General features: G+C 35.8%; 1 protein-coding gene across 5 annotated transcripts in view; it reads left to right on the forward strand.

Annotated features, from left to right (window-relative positions):
* The window catches only part of SNX16 (sorting nexin 16), a 28,664-nt gene that overhangs the window by 4,459 nt on the left and 9,899 nt on the right, over positions 1-14,306 (forward strand). For all 5 annotated transcript variants that reach the window (XR_012994590.1, XM_076329486.1, XM_076329489.1 and 2 more), the window contains 3 exons: positions 572-1,034; positions 5,488-5,574; positions 10,667-10,815. Coding sequence is in view for 4 of the 5 variants with exons in the window: in XM_076329486.1 (XP_076185601.1) it covers positions 615-1,034; positions 5,488-5,574; positions 10,667-10,815 (656 nt within the window). In the remaining variant the exon portion in view is untranslated. The remainder of the gene's footprint in view (positions 1-571; positions 1,035-5,487; positions 5,575-10,666; positions 10,816-14,306) is intronic.

A 14,306-nucleotide genomic window follows, 5' to 3' on the forward strand; every position in this document is an offset into this window, starting at 1 on the left:
AGTTGTTTTGAAAAAATACTTCACTTTGAAAACAGATCCATTATACTTCAGTGAACACGTAATATATGCAAATATGTTTTTCACCTAAGTTGTTTACTGTGTTATCTTTTGATTCATGTCATGCATATTATTGCATGCATGTTTGGCTCGTGTAGTCTGCTCCAGATACCTTACAGAAGCAATTCTGAGAAAAGCTTTTGTACTGTTTATACTAAACAGTCATTAAAACGACACCAGCTTCTTGTAGGCCTAAAAATTGCTGACTCTTTCAATAAAACAAAATAGCACTTAAATCATAAAGGACAAAAAGATTTCTCTTTTGTAATCTTACTTTAACTTTCTGTCATTTTAATAGCTGTGAAAGACAGAGAACTCCTGTAAAGCTGTCCATCAAATTGTAGAGATGCAATTTAAAAGCAGCATTTTACGTGATGCCAAAGTCCTTGTGAAAATGTTTAACCATCAATACTGCTATGTACCATCGCAATGCTGATACAGATTCTTCTAAAGCAATATCTTAGTGTTGCTGTCACTTAAAAATTACAACAATATTTTCTGTCCTTCACTGCAGGTACTGTTCTTGAAAAGAAGAGAAAACATGGCTTATACAGTGAATGAACCTTAAGCTCCTGGACCAAAAACTGAGGGTTTTTTCATCAAGGATGGCAACACCGTACGTTCCTGTTCCTATTCCTATTGGAAGTTCATCATCCAGCTTTACAAACAGAAACCAAAGAAGTTCTTCTTTTGGGAGCGTCTCGACAAGTTCCAGCTCCTCAAAAGGACAGCTGGAGGACTCTACAGTTGGTAGTTTTAAAAAGATGAGCGTGCCTGACCAGATTGATTCTACATCATCTGCGTGTAGTAGTCCACTTGTTAGGACTAAATTTACAGGTATGGATACATCCATAGAATACTGTACTCAGCCCGTAGAAGAAATAGAGCAGAATACAGATTCCAGGAGCTGGGAAGATCGACCGTCCACGCCTACTATACTGGGTTATGAGGTGATGGAGGAAAGGGCAAAATTCACTGTAAGTTTTGGGGATAGTATAGTTCATCCTGTAATGACAAGATAACAATTGAATGTACTTTGCGTTCTCTTTCAGTAATTAATCCTGCAGTTCAGGGATGTTGGAGTACTTTACAAATACCAATTTAGCTTCAAAGTATTGCCATCTGACAGGAAAATATCATTCCTGTTATACAGGTGGGAAAATTGAGACTCAGAAGCAGTCTTTCCTGTAATTGTGTACGTGGAATAGAACGAATTCATTCTACTTCAGGTATCAATTTCTCCTGGAAAAGTCAAGAATTCCTTGCAAAGTTACAGTTCCTTGTGAAATTGAATTTGTAGAAGCTCTGCATAGTTAAACATCTTAAATGAAATGTAGTCTTTTATTTGAAATGAATAAGACACCCTGATATTTGCCTTTTACAGTTACTAGTAACATACAACACTTGCATTAAAGTGGAAACACATAGTTTTCAGCTTTTTGCATTGCTAAGTTTAGTTTCTAATAAGGGGAAACCTGTTCTGAAAACATCTGAATGAGATGTCACATATGCAGTATCTCATGACAGAACACCAGCTTAACTGATTTGTATTGATTTTTCTTAAAGTGTACTGTAGCTGGCAATTCAATTTTTTTTACATGCCATAAATATATTAACGCATTTGTGCATTTGTTTTTGTGGATGTGGTTGAAACATTTCTTTGAGATAATTCAGCAATGCTTGTGGGACTGATAGTTGTTTGTTACTAATTATTTATTAATTATGTTACTTCAGGGAGCAAAGTTAATCACAAATAGGTAAGGAGGAGGAAATAGTAGAGAAACTCTTTTTTTCCCTCCTATTTTCTTCTAGATTAGAAAAGCGTGGAATCTAGTGCCCTTATGACAGTTGAAATACTAGTAAAATCATCAAGCTTTTTTTGCAAAGAATTAGATAATGCTGCTTTTTATTTGAGAATGATGGCTTGTCTTGTCATAAGTTTTTCAGTTTCTAACATTGTCCTGGTTTCGGCAGGGATAGAGTTAATTTTCTTCCTAGTAGCTGGTACAGTGCTGTGTTTTGGATTTAGGAGGAGAACAATGTTGATAACGCACCGATGTTTTAGTTGTTGCTAAGCAGTGCTTACACTAGCCAAGGACTTTTCAGCTTCCCATGTTCTACTGACTGAGAAGGCTGCAGGTGCATGGGGGACTGGCAGGGGGGCACAGCCAGGACAGCTGACCCCAACTTGCCAAAGGGATATTCCATACCATGTGACGTCATGCTCAGGATATAAAGCTGGGGGAAGAAGAAGGAAGGGGGGGACGTTTGGAGTGATGGCGTTTGTCTTCCCAAGTAACCATTACGCATGATGGAGCCCTGCTTTCCTGGAGATGGCTGAACACCTGCCTGCCAGTGGGAAGCAGTGAATGAATTCCTTGTTTTGCTTTGCTTGCTTGTGCAGCTTTGGCTTTACCTGTTAAACTGTCTTTATCTCAACCCACGAGTTTTCTCACTTTTACCCTTTCGATTCTCTCCCCCATCCCACTGAGGGGGGAGTGAGCGAGCGGCTGTGTGGGGCTTAGTTGCTGGCTGAGGTTAAACCACAACAAACATCTTCATGCATGGTAGCATAAGAGGAGAGCCAATTTTTTTTTACATGTAGATTAAAAGATTCCTTTTAAATAATACCTTCAAAACTAAAACAATGATTGGTATTGTTATATTGACAAGGGTTAGTCTGGAAATATGCCAAGGCGTATTCCAGTGTGCATATTCCAGTGTTCAACTGTAGTTACAATGACAACTTTGACTCCTTATTTTATGTAGAAGGCCAGGTTACAGAACAAATGAAACATTCTTCGTCGTTAAAATGCTTGGATGCATTTTTGCTCTTTCTGAATTCACTTCTGTTGCTGTGTTTGTTTCTGAAGGCACATAATTAACTGTTTGTTTTCAGTTGCATGTTGAAAATAAGCTTGCTATTGTGCATTAAAACCAGCAAGTAATTAGTTCTAGAAATTTTGGTTGCTTCTGCAGTGCAAAATCAGGGAGATGGAAGACAGTGGAAATTAAACTGAAATCACCTGTAAAAGAGAGGAGACTCAATTGCTGAAGTTTTTTTTACTGTTTGTTAGCATCTCATAGTTATGAGATGCATTCAAAAATATGAATCTGAGTTACTTAAGCTGGGTGATGCACTAACTTCAAGAGTTAAATGTTAGTGCCTGTTGGAGTACATGGCTGCTGAAGCTTATGGGCAAAAAACCTAGGCTGAAAAACATCTCTGTAAGCAATTGGTCTCAAATGAGTTAGCAGTCCTGGAACGTTCGACTGGCACTTCTTTTTTTTTTTTAAGCCAACTAGAAATGATAACGAGATGCTGAATCAGCCAGAGATTATTACTAAATATTGGCATATTTTCATTGAATATTTTGTATTTGTGGAATAAGGCAATTCAGGATTGACTGGAATTATGTGAATTTGTTGAATTCATTTGTAGTTTTTTCCCAAGACCTTGTGTGAAGGAACTGGCAGTTGGTTTTGTAATACTCTAGTTTTTCTTGTTCATAAATTAAAAATCTTAAAAAGAAAAAAAAAACAAAACTTTTTTCAACTTTGGCAAGAAAACCGAAAATGTTTGTTTCAGGTTGACCGTATTTTTTTCAGCCAGTAATCACGAGCTGCTTGTGCTCCTTATTACAATTAAGTTGACCATAATTTGTCAAGACTTTTTTTAAGTTGTCTAATATTTACTTGGAAACCATTCAAAGTGAGGGTCAGACTAACTGGATTTTTTTCATGTGTGCATTTGTAAGCAATGCCTTTGCAGAACTGTTAGTAGAATAAAAGAATAGAATAGAATACTGATTAGCAAGTAAATCCGCAAGCATATTCCAAAGCTGCTTGTTCTGTGTTTTAATGTGTACTAGCAAAGAGTCTTCATAATTTTATATAGCAGTTCTGCTTTATGAAATTTTCATAAAATGAAACTGTTTATACTTTTGGTATGACAAGAAAGCTAAAACATTTAGACAAACATTTATACAGAAAACGTGTGACAAGAATTACATTTTAATGCTGGCTTCATAGGCATGTCTTGCAGCTTGAATTTCAAAAGCTAATAGCTTTTTGTTAATGACTGAAATATTGCCTCTATCACAGTCCCTGACTTCCATAGATGATGATGCTTGAAAGTGGAATTCTGTGTTTAAAAAGTAGATAAGAGAAATACTCGCTGAAAAACTGCTTTTAATTTGCACCGTAGTTATCTGTAGTTTGTGTAACTGTCTGCAACTCAATATATTTATAGAATACAAAAATGCTAAAAACAGTCTCACACGTGTACAGAAGTTGGATAGCACTGCAGTCCCACATGCTGGGACTGCAATAAGATAAATACATTTATCAGCTGAGACAACCTGTTGTGAAGACATGAAATACTGGAAAAGATTTTACTATGTAACAGATTAGAAAATGTTTTAAATAGAATTTGCTTAAATGCCTATAAGGGATCGTTTATCATTTTGATTCCCAAAATACCTTTTTCTTCCTTGTATTTTATTTTTTTTTGACTAGAGAACACATAGACTGGGAAAGCTAACCCAGTATAATTGCAGAGCCTCTTTTTCCTTACATTGAAGAAAGTAAGGTTGTGACATGAGAACCCTTCTTTCCTAGACACTGTTTAATATTTTCTAGTCAAAATTGTATGTTGTTAGATTCATTGTGTTCAGGCATTTGAGTATCAGTGCTTCTAAAAGGTAATTGATTTCTTTTTAATTATTATTGGTTTATTTATCCATTTGCTTTTAAATAGGAGAATGGTACTGCTGTGCTGTTGTCTTGCTAAATCTGATTCAAAGGATCCGTTACTTCAGTTCTACAGTGCTAGCATTATCGTTCTAATGCAGTTATCTAGGGAAGTGGTGATATTGTGCCTGGAAAGACAAAACCTAATGTTCAAGACATATGGAACCAAAGGAGGATGGAACCAAAGGAGGATGTTATTTTTATCCTGCATCACTTTTCCTTGTGAAGCAAGTCAGATGAGACATTTTAAAACAATGTAACACTCAGTACCTGATTATTACAGTCATTTTAAAAACAGATTGGCCTCAAGGATTAATGAGTAAAACTGTAATTCAGCAAAGGTTAAAGTAGATCACTAAAACATACTTCACTTACCTCTTTGATAGCTGAGACTTGTTTTTTCCTGGGGAAGAAATCTGGATGCAGTTTCACAAACCCTTTCTTACATTTAACTATTTTCTGTCTGTATTTAGGAATTATAGAAACTCCTTCCTTAAATTCTGAAATTAATTTATACTGTTTGTACTGATAATTAAGTTTTTTTTTTTTTAAATCCAGTTAAGGATTTTTTTATCCACGAGTTTTGTTTCATTAAGAAATAAAGAATAACTTCAGCCTTCCAGCCAATGCAGCATGAAGTTCTGCACATTTTTCTGATATTCCTGGTTTTCCACACAGGTATACAAAATACTGGTAAAAAGAAGTCCAGAGGAAAGTTGGGTGGTTTTCAGACGGTACACTGACTTCTCCAGGCTTAATGACAAGGTGAGAATTATACACTAGTAAATTCTCAGCTAACTTGTCTCACTCTTCTTTCATGTTTCATTTTCTTTGTCTCTCATGGTTTTTGTCACTTTTTTTCCTTTCTTGCTTTTTTACTGCATATAAAACATACTATATTAATGAACGAAAAACATACTATTCCTCATTTTTTCAAAGACACATGAAACAACCACAGCTAATATAAAGAAGGTATGTCTTTATCTGAAGCTGTTAGTGTGCTTCATACTTTATATTTATTCCTAGTCTAGGTGATAAAGGAAATTAACTTTTTAATAGTTGTATCCCCTGCATGGAAATAGAACTAGGGGCATGTATTCTCTTGCAGGAATGATCCAGTAATTATTCGGTCCTTTTCAGTGCAACAAGCTCTGCTTTTTTCATGATAAAACTGAAGTTTCATGAACATAAGGAGTTCGTTGTATGTTGGTCAGTCTTCAGTTGTTTTCAGTGTCTTTGAAGTTAATTGTGAAATACTGTATCAGATCTTTAAAGCTGAAGACAGAGATGCTGGGTAAATAGGAGTTCTGGGTCAGCAACTTAATATTTTTAGAATATTGAAAGCAAAAAATGTTTGTCTAAAAAGCACAAATTTTTTTAATTGGTAAATAGCGTTTGGCTATCCCATTTAGCATTGTTTCTATAGAAGCATAAAAGTAGAAAAACAGAATTACACTTTTCTTTGTCTTGCTGTCCACTCCTAACAATAATCTTTCATTGCAAGTTTAACGCATTTTCTGCTATTATGTTCTTTCATGTTCGAACTTGTAACTTTTTAACACTCCCTTTTTTTACCCACAGTAAGGGATTTTTTTTGTATACCTTTTCTTCTCCTTGGATCAATGTGCCTAATCAACTAAGAACATAATTCTGCTGAGATTTTGAATATGGTCTTGAGCGTATACGTTTCTCTGGGTTCTTGGTTTGACCTATTTGGATATCTTTTAGGGTACCTTCAAAACATCAGTGCAGTCTAAAACTACCACAAATTGTTGAATGTGAATTAGTTCAGAGATTTCTTTCTGAAGAAATTTCTGTCTTTTAATTCAGTCTATGCTAAATTAAGGAATGCCTTGGTATTGGCAAAAGCCTGACTTCTTTTGAGATGATGTTCTGGGGATTTCAACTCAAATTTCAGAAGTCAAGTCATACAGCAGTTTGTATTTTGGTCAGCTATGTCAGATATAGGTCAAGAACTGGCTTACATGCATTGACTTTTAGTGTGGTTATCAGCAGTTTGAAAAATTAAAATGCCGCAGGTATTCATTTTAGAATAGATATTTAGATTTTACAAGTGAAGTCTTTAGTCTTTGCAGTCAAATCTTTGTCAAAAAGGTTTGGCTTCTAGCACGATTTATAGGTATTAGGATTTCTGTTTAAAAAGAACTTTTATTTTTCCCTTGTGTCACTGACTGAAGCTTTTTCATCTTTCAGTATACATCTAAACTTTTATTATGTTACTATTCTGTAATTCTCTAGAAGTTTCAGAATTATGATATGTTTCAGTTCCTGGAGCTGGCATTTCTGTATTATAAAAAGCATAATGTTTTACAAACTGAAGAGTAAATGGTTATATGCACACCTCAGTGGTTCAAAAGGCACGGTGCAACACTTGCAATTCCTTGTTCTCTAATGGCAAATATAGACATGAAGTTGCATGCATGTATACTTTCAGGATTTTCTGTACCCTATCTCCTAGAAATCCAATATAAACAAGAGAAATATACTACCTTATAAATCCTTTTCCCCACCATCCTTCTTGAGGTTGGTGGCAAATCATTCATTCCCTGAAATGGTATTAGAAACTTGGCATTAAATGCCAACTGAATTGAATAATCAATCACTATGTGAATCAGTTTGAAGTATTAACGGAGAGGGAATGGCTTTTCAGGAAGACCAGGTAAAGACAAAAGAGCAGTATGTTTTGTATGTGTCAGGCATATACTTGCAGCTCCAAACTGAACTGAGAGATGGACTTTGGCAGTGGCTAAAAATGGAGAAAATGTCAGAATAGGAACGGTGTCACAATGGGGACGTGTAGATAAAATCAGGGCTAGATGAATGAATGCAGCTCAGCTAATAGAAGAGCTAGTGAACTTTAGTAATAGTGTTCTTTATTCGTCCTGATCTCTCAAAGAAAATAAAGAAGGCAAAATAGATAGCCATAGGATCCTAGAGAGTGTCTTGTACTTCCACTAGTTTCTGAAGATTTTTAGTAAGGAACAGCTAATAAAATAGAAATGAATGGGAGTAAAAGAGCTCAAAACCATGAACTCTCGTTTCATGAATGAAGTGAGTAAGTGCAGCAGCAGGTTAAGACTTGAAAAGACCAGATTTCAAGTGTGAGCAACAAGTTATTTGAATGACAAAGCTATCTACTTTCCAGGCAATTAAAAGGTTATGAAAACTCCATACGTACTGAAAGAAGACAAATAGAAGATGATGGCAAAGTAGTCTAATGTAAAGGAAAGATGAGATATTGCCAGTATGGGTACACAAGAAGCCACATAATGATCTCAAAGTCAAAAGTAATTAAAAAATACAAATAGAGATCAGCACAAAGAGAGTAGTACAGACTTCTAAAGGCTAAGGCAGAAGTGCTGAGATGCAAAATGGACTGTCACAAGATGCTAAGAGCAATAGGTAAAGTTCTATAAATCATTAGAGACAGAAGTAAGGCAAGGAGGCAGTAAAATAAAAGATCTATTACTTGAGAGCAGACTATGGGATGCAAACAGCGAATGATACAGCAAAGACCGAAATACTGTCTTTTGCTGTAATATTAACAAGAAAATTAATCTTGGTGGATGTTGGAACATGACAATTTGAGGGGTTAGGAGCAAAGGCTGAAATACAGACATTTGGCTAGGTGCATAGGTTTTGTTTGTTAAGAACATCTAGTGGGTTGGAGAAGTACGTGAAAAATACTCTTCGGTCCCAAAAAACGATGGGAAAAGAACGTTGTGAAGTTTATTACTATGCTGCTAGAGATGTTGAACAAATAATGATATGGCCAGCCTTAAGAACCAAGAAGTTAACCATTTCTCCCTGATACTGTGCCTCATGTGACATGCATGATGATGTGGGGAGAGACATCTAGGAAAGACGCTGGATCCAAGCAAGATACAACAGCCAGCATAACTCATCTGACCCACAGTTTTTCCTGCTGTGTCTGAGGAGTGTTCAAGAAAGAATGCCCCAAGACTCTGCTGTTGAAAATAAGTCTGCTGACAGCAGCTAGCTTTCTCGTACTTTATTCCTGCACAAAAAGAGTAATCTGTAGGTATGCATACTATTTCCTTAGAAATAAATTACATGATCTACGTAACCAGACAAGGAAAATACCATTAAGCAGAAATCTGTGTGGTTGAAAAGCTTTCCCAGCAATGGTTATCTGTGGTCCTCTCCACAACTAACACAGGAACTCATTTTGTTATCTTTTCTGGGTTCAGTTTTATTCAGTATTTTATTAACTCAAGCGGGGTTATGGAGCATAGAGGATACTTACGTATATGGTATTAATGGTAACTTGGTAAGAGATGAAGGAATTTTGGATGACCAAAGATAAACTTAAAAATACCAAGAGTAGTCTAATATCAAGATGAAATTCAGTAAGAGAAGAGGAAAACACATACTTAAATAAATGCAGAAATAAAGAGCAAGGCCTTGACAATAAACAATTCTATAAATAAGAAGCTAGTAGTTACGGGCTATTTGAATATACAATACTTGTGATATTAAAAAAGCACCCTTCTTGTGCTGTGAAATGGTACTTACATGAGCAAGGGTGATCTGCTAACCTGGTTCTTCCTTTAAACTGTGTAGAGAGATTCTCGCTGAAATACAGTATCTGTTTCAACTTTTTAAAAACGTAATCTGCTGAAAGAGCTACCCATCAGCTTTTTTCCATGGGTCCGTAAGGAGTAGTTAAGTAAAACTTATTGTCAGAAGGCTTAAATTTTGCCGTGCAAGGATCAAGACACCCACTGAAGAATTACCTTGCAGCTCTGTAAACATTGAGTGCTAAACTGTTTTCAAGGCAGGTTCTGGAATCCCTGTCACTGGAACATTCATACGAATATATTAGGTGTATGCAGTACATCCCTGACAGAAGCTGGCTTGATCCTGTCTTCAGAAAAAGATGTAACAATTCTTGTGGCAGTTGGAGGAACATTAGATTTTGTAAAACCTGTTTGCTTTTTCCTGTTGGTTATAAATACTCTTCGAGATTTTTCTGTGTCAAGCATCCCTTCTAAGAAAAGGCATCTAAAAATTGGTTTTTATGAAAGCATTAATGGTTTCTTGATCTTCATGCGTATTAGAAAAATAATTAATTGGCATCCTTGGACAGGTCCATCGTTACATAATCTTATGCTTCCATTCACTTGCGTATTTCATTTCTGAATTCGAAGAAAAATTCTAGGTATTTCTGACATTGAGTATGCCCCATTACTATTTAAGTAACTCAAATACAATTTTGCATGTTAGTACTAGGGTTTGAGCCACACCCATGCCTATTGAAATTTTAATATTCTGGATGTACAAGGAGCTACTCTTTACTAGAAGTATCTCATGCATGTGTTGTAATTCATTCTGCTAGCCCCCCAAAAAAGACGAGTTGCAGAGTTGTAGGTCTGTAATGGGTTTTTATATATTTTATTTATATAGTACTTATTATCCCTGAGTACTTTAGAAGAAACACCACTGAAATGCTTACTCATCTGATACTTTTTACTTACGTACAATTTTCTTATGTACAATTTTCTTATATTTACTATATTATTAAATAGCAGACTCAGAGACATGAAATAACAAAGCAAAATTTTTCATTCCTATTTTTATATGGTAAATTTAGAGGTCATTTGATTGCATAAGGCAACACAGCAAGTGACAGAACTGTGTCCACAATTTATGCTATAATTTGGGTTGTACTTATGATTGGGGCTTACCTTGTGCTTGAACTTAGCAGAAGACAGAAAGATCCTGTAATTCTGAGTAAAGTCAGTGCCTGTGTCAAATTCGGTATTTCATCAAGAATTTTTTTCTTGGTTTTCTTTGGCTTTGATTTCTATTTCAGCTAAAAGATATGTTTCCGGGCTTTCGGTTGGCCCTTCCACCAAAGCGCTGGTTCAAGGATAATTATAATCCTGACTTCTTGGAAGATCGACAGTTGGGACTACAAGCATTCCTCCAGAACCTAGTAGCTCACAAAGATATTGCTAACTGGTATGTGATTAAACTTTCCTTGTGGATTTGGATTTTTTTGTGTCCAAACTCCTCATATAGGCTCCTAGATTCTAGCAGTATATCTTTGAGCAACATAGTAAGAAATTGCATTAACACTCATGTTGTGCATTTGGTCATTATGTGAATTATTTAGTGTCCTATTAAATTAATGCCATCTTAACCTAAGCAAAAAAGGGGAATTGCAGTATTTTGAATTGTACATGGTTAACTGCTAACTAAAAGCTGTAATAATTAAAATGTTAGACTAATCCCATGTTTACTCCTAAAACATTACTTCTGTGTGCCGAATGCAGAATTGATACATTGTTAATTTATATTGAGATTAAATGTTAGGCTTTCATAATGGAAAGTACCTACACTATCATGCAATTAATTCTTAAAATGTGTATTAAACTAAAGGTTTTTAATTTACATGACATGATAGCAATAGAAGTACCTTTATAGATTGCTTTACATAAGTAAATGTAAACCACAAATCAAAAAAGGCTTAACAAGAGTCTGAAAAACATGATGTGTTTAAGCAACAAAGTGCAGAAGTCTCTTTGAATGGTATCTTTTTTCATACTAAGTGGAAGATTCTTCCAAAGCTTGAAGATGAGTAGAACATAATTCTGGCAAATGAAATGTAAGATCATTTTAATATAGGCCAAAAGAGAATTTTAGTAAGCAAGATGCTAGAGGTAGAGCAGCTAGTTCTAAAAACCTTTTCCAACACCAGAAATAAAGTTGTGAGGTTGCTGTACCAGAGATACTTTGGGGAATGAGTCTGAGGAACTGTCTTCATCTGAAACGTCATTAAAAAGGAAGAGTAAGAAATTCTCTAGAGCAAACACCATTCCCTCAAGAATTTTAAAGGAACTAAAATGTAAAATTGCTGAGCTGTGGTTTGAGACCATCTAATGCTCATATCTACTTCACTTTTTAGTAGAATGGCTATTACTACATTTGGCACATTTTTATAAGGCATTTGACTGTTAAGTCTGGGGACTAAAGATTAGTAAGTCTGCCTTCTGGTACTGCTTGTAATAAAAACCCCAAAGTCGTAAGCAGGTAAACAAAAATAGTACTTGGAAAAGCAATAATGTCTTTTTCAGAGGGAAATCTATCTTAAAGTAGTTATGAGGAAGTTCATATAAAATGGTTGAAAGACAAGGGGAAAAGGGTTGATGGAAACTTAGGGATATTACATATAGAATGCTGGATCACAGTTATGGACGCTGATGTTCAGAATATCTGGAAATTATCTGGAAAAGGGAATGGACCATGAGATCATGAAGTATTGTAGAAGGATCCTGAGGCACTGAGTTACTAACATTAAATTTCATGTCATGAAGTGCAAAATGACAGTAAGTACATACATACAGAATCATAAACTCAATTGTTTTTTTCAACCTGGAAAATAGCTACTGGTATGGATACGGTTTTCTAAATCAGTTCAGTATTCGGCAATAGTCAAAAAGTTGCATAAAAATTGCTGAAGAGGAACTTGCGAGTGGGGGGAAAAGTTATTGATGTGGGAATCTGAATTGCACTTCCATGTAGTCCAGTGCTAAAACACAGCATTCCATTTCAAAAGAGGGTCTGCTGGAAGTACAGAGAAGGCAAACAAGAACAGATGGAGCTACAGACAGACTTTCCTGCAAGAAGAGTACTTTTCTCTTCAGTCTGTTGTCTTGGGAAAGGGCTGGCTAAATGGGGCATATGAAATCATCAAGGGGATAGGGAAGACGAGTAAAGAATGTTAGTATTTTGAATGATTCGTAGTCATATCTCAATATGTCACGCTGAGTTGTGAAGCTTTGTTGTGAGATGTCAGAGACAGAAAGCTTAAATGGTTTCGAAAGGAAATTGGGATCAACCTGTGAGTTTCTCTGTCGGTGGCTATTAAACATGATTATATGGGTGAAATATGTGGCCGAGAAGTTTAAGAACTTCCTGATTATTAAATTACACAATAATAGGTGTGCCAAAAAAAAAAAAAAGGAATTACTCTCTCAATGTCACTTATGTTATGCTGCTGGAGGCAGACTGGTATGCTGGATGGACTTTTGGTCTGCTTGAATAGATCTGAAGGCTTTATGCTTCATGTTGTTGCAGCTAGTTTGGTACTTCATCTAGCTTGTTTGTGTCTTGATGATGGTCCATATTGGACAAAATAGTGTTTGTCATAATTTAAGGCAAAAAAAATCCAAAACATAACTTTTAGACTGCATCGCTCATCAGATACAAAAGGGAATGTAAAAGTTTGTGGAATCAGTTTGTACTTTGGTTAATGAACAGATAGTTAACTGAAATGTGGTTTTGAGGAAAACTCTGATCTTGGCTGTGTAAGGCTCTGCATGAAGATTAAGGCTTTTTAATAAACTTTATAACCTATTGGTATGGCTTATGTTGTAATGTTTGGATCTGTGGAAGGTCTGGATTCCTCAGGAAGTGATTAAAACCAGGGAGACTTGATCTGATTTTTTTTACCTGCTTAGAGAATAAAAGTTGTTATTAATGGAAATTAATATTTGCACCTTACATGAGCAGTGGTGAGCATCTGACCCTGCTTCCTCCTTAAAAGCCCACCATTTACTTCTACAGTTTTGCAAATAGGTCAAACTGCTTGGGTCACACCAAAACCAAATGACCCTTTTCTCTTTGTTGAGAAGTCTCTTTCATTTCTCTTTATACACTGTATTATCATTGAGACATATTGACAATGGGAAATATTTGCACTTCAGGGATAGGAGACCTCATTTGGTATACCTATTTTTTAATAAAACCAAATTCACAAGTAGTTTAAAGATCAAATGTAGGATGGTATGCGGGTGACTAAATTTAGATTCTGCGTTTTATGGATTTCTTCTCATATTTTGCCCTGTATTGAAGATTCAGTGAAGGATCAAATTGAAATCCACCCATGGAGTTTAATGCATTCAAGAAAATTTCATATAACCCACAAAGTATGAGAAAGAAATTTAACCTGCTAAACAGAAGTGTCATCTGGCTTTATATAGATGACACAGCTCTCCTCTGCCTCCACCCTGTGTAAGAAGGTTGAAAGGGAGGAACTCACTCAGCTGTTGACTCTTGTCAGGGATCCCATGTGCGGCACTGTCCCTTGCAGCCCTTCTTAATGCTGGTGTACACCGGCATTGCTGCCTCTCTTGAGAAGGATGTCAGCTAGCATAAGAGCAAAGAAAGAAGCCATGTACAGCAATCTGTTATGTGATGTAGAAGATTTCTGTGATACTTTTAAGGCAGAATTTTCTCCTATTTGTTAAATGAAAGGAAGAGGTGTAACACATGGAGGGGAGAGCAGGGTCAAAGCAGACTCTCAGAGTAAAGCTAGGCTGCAAATGAAAGTTTATGCCATCAGGTGCATATTTTAGTTAAAGAAACCATGTTTTCAGTGACCTGTGGCTTTAAGGTTCTTGCCTTCCTTATGTAAAATAATGAATCTAAAGCTTTCAATTTCAAGAAAG

The sequence above is a fragment of the Aptenodytes patagonicus genome, chromosome 2, assembly GCF_965638725.1.
Source record: "Aptenodytes patagonicus chromosome 2, bAptPat1.pri.cur, whole genome shotgun sequence".
Lineage (NCBI taxonomy): Eukaryota > Metazoa > Chordata > Aves > Sphenisciformes > Spheniscidae > Aptenodytes > Aptenodytes patagonicus.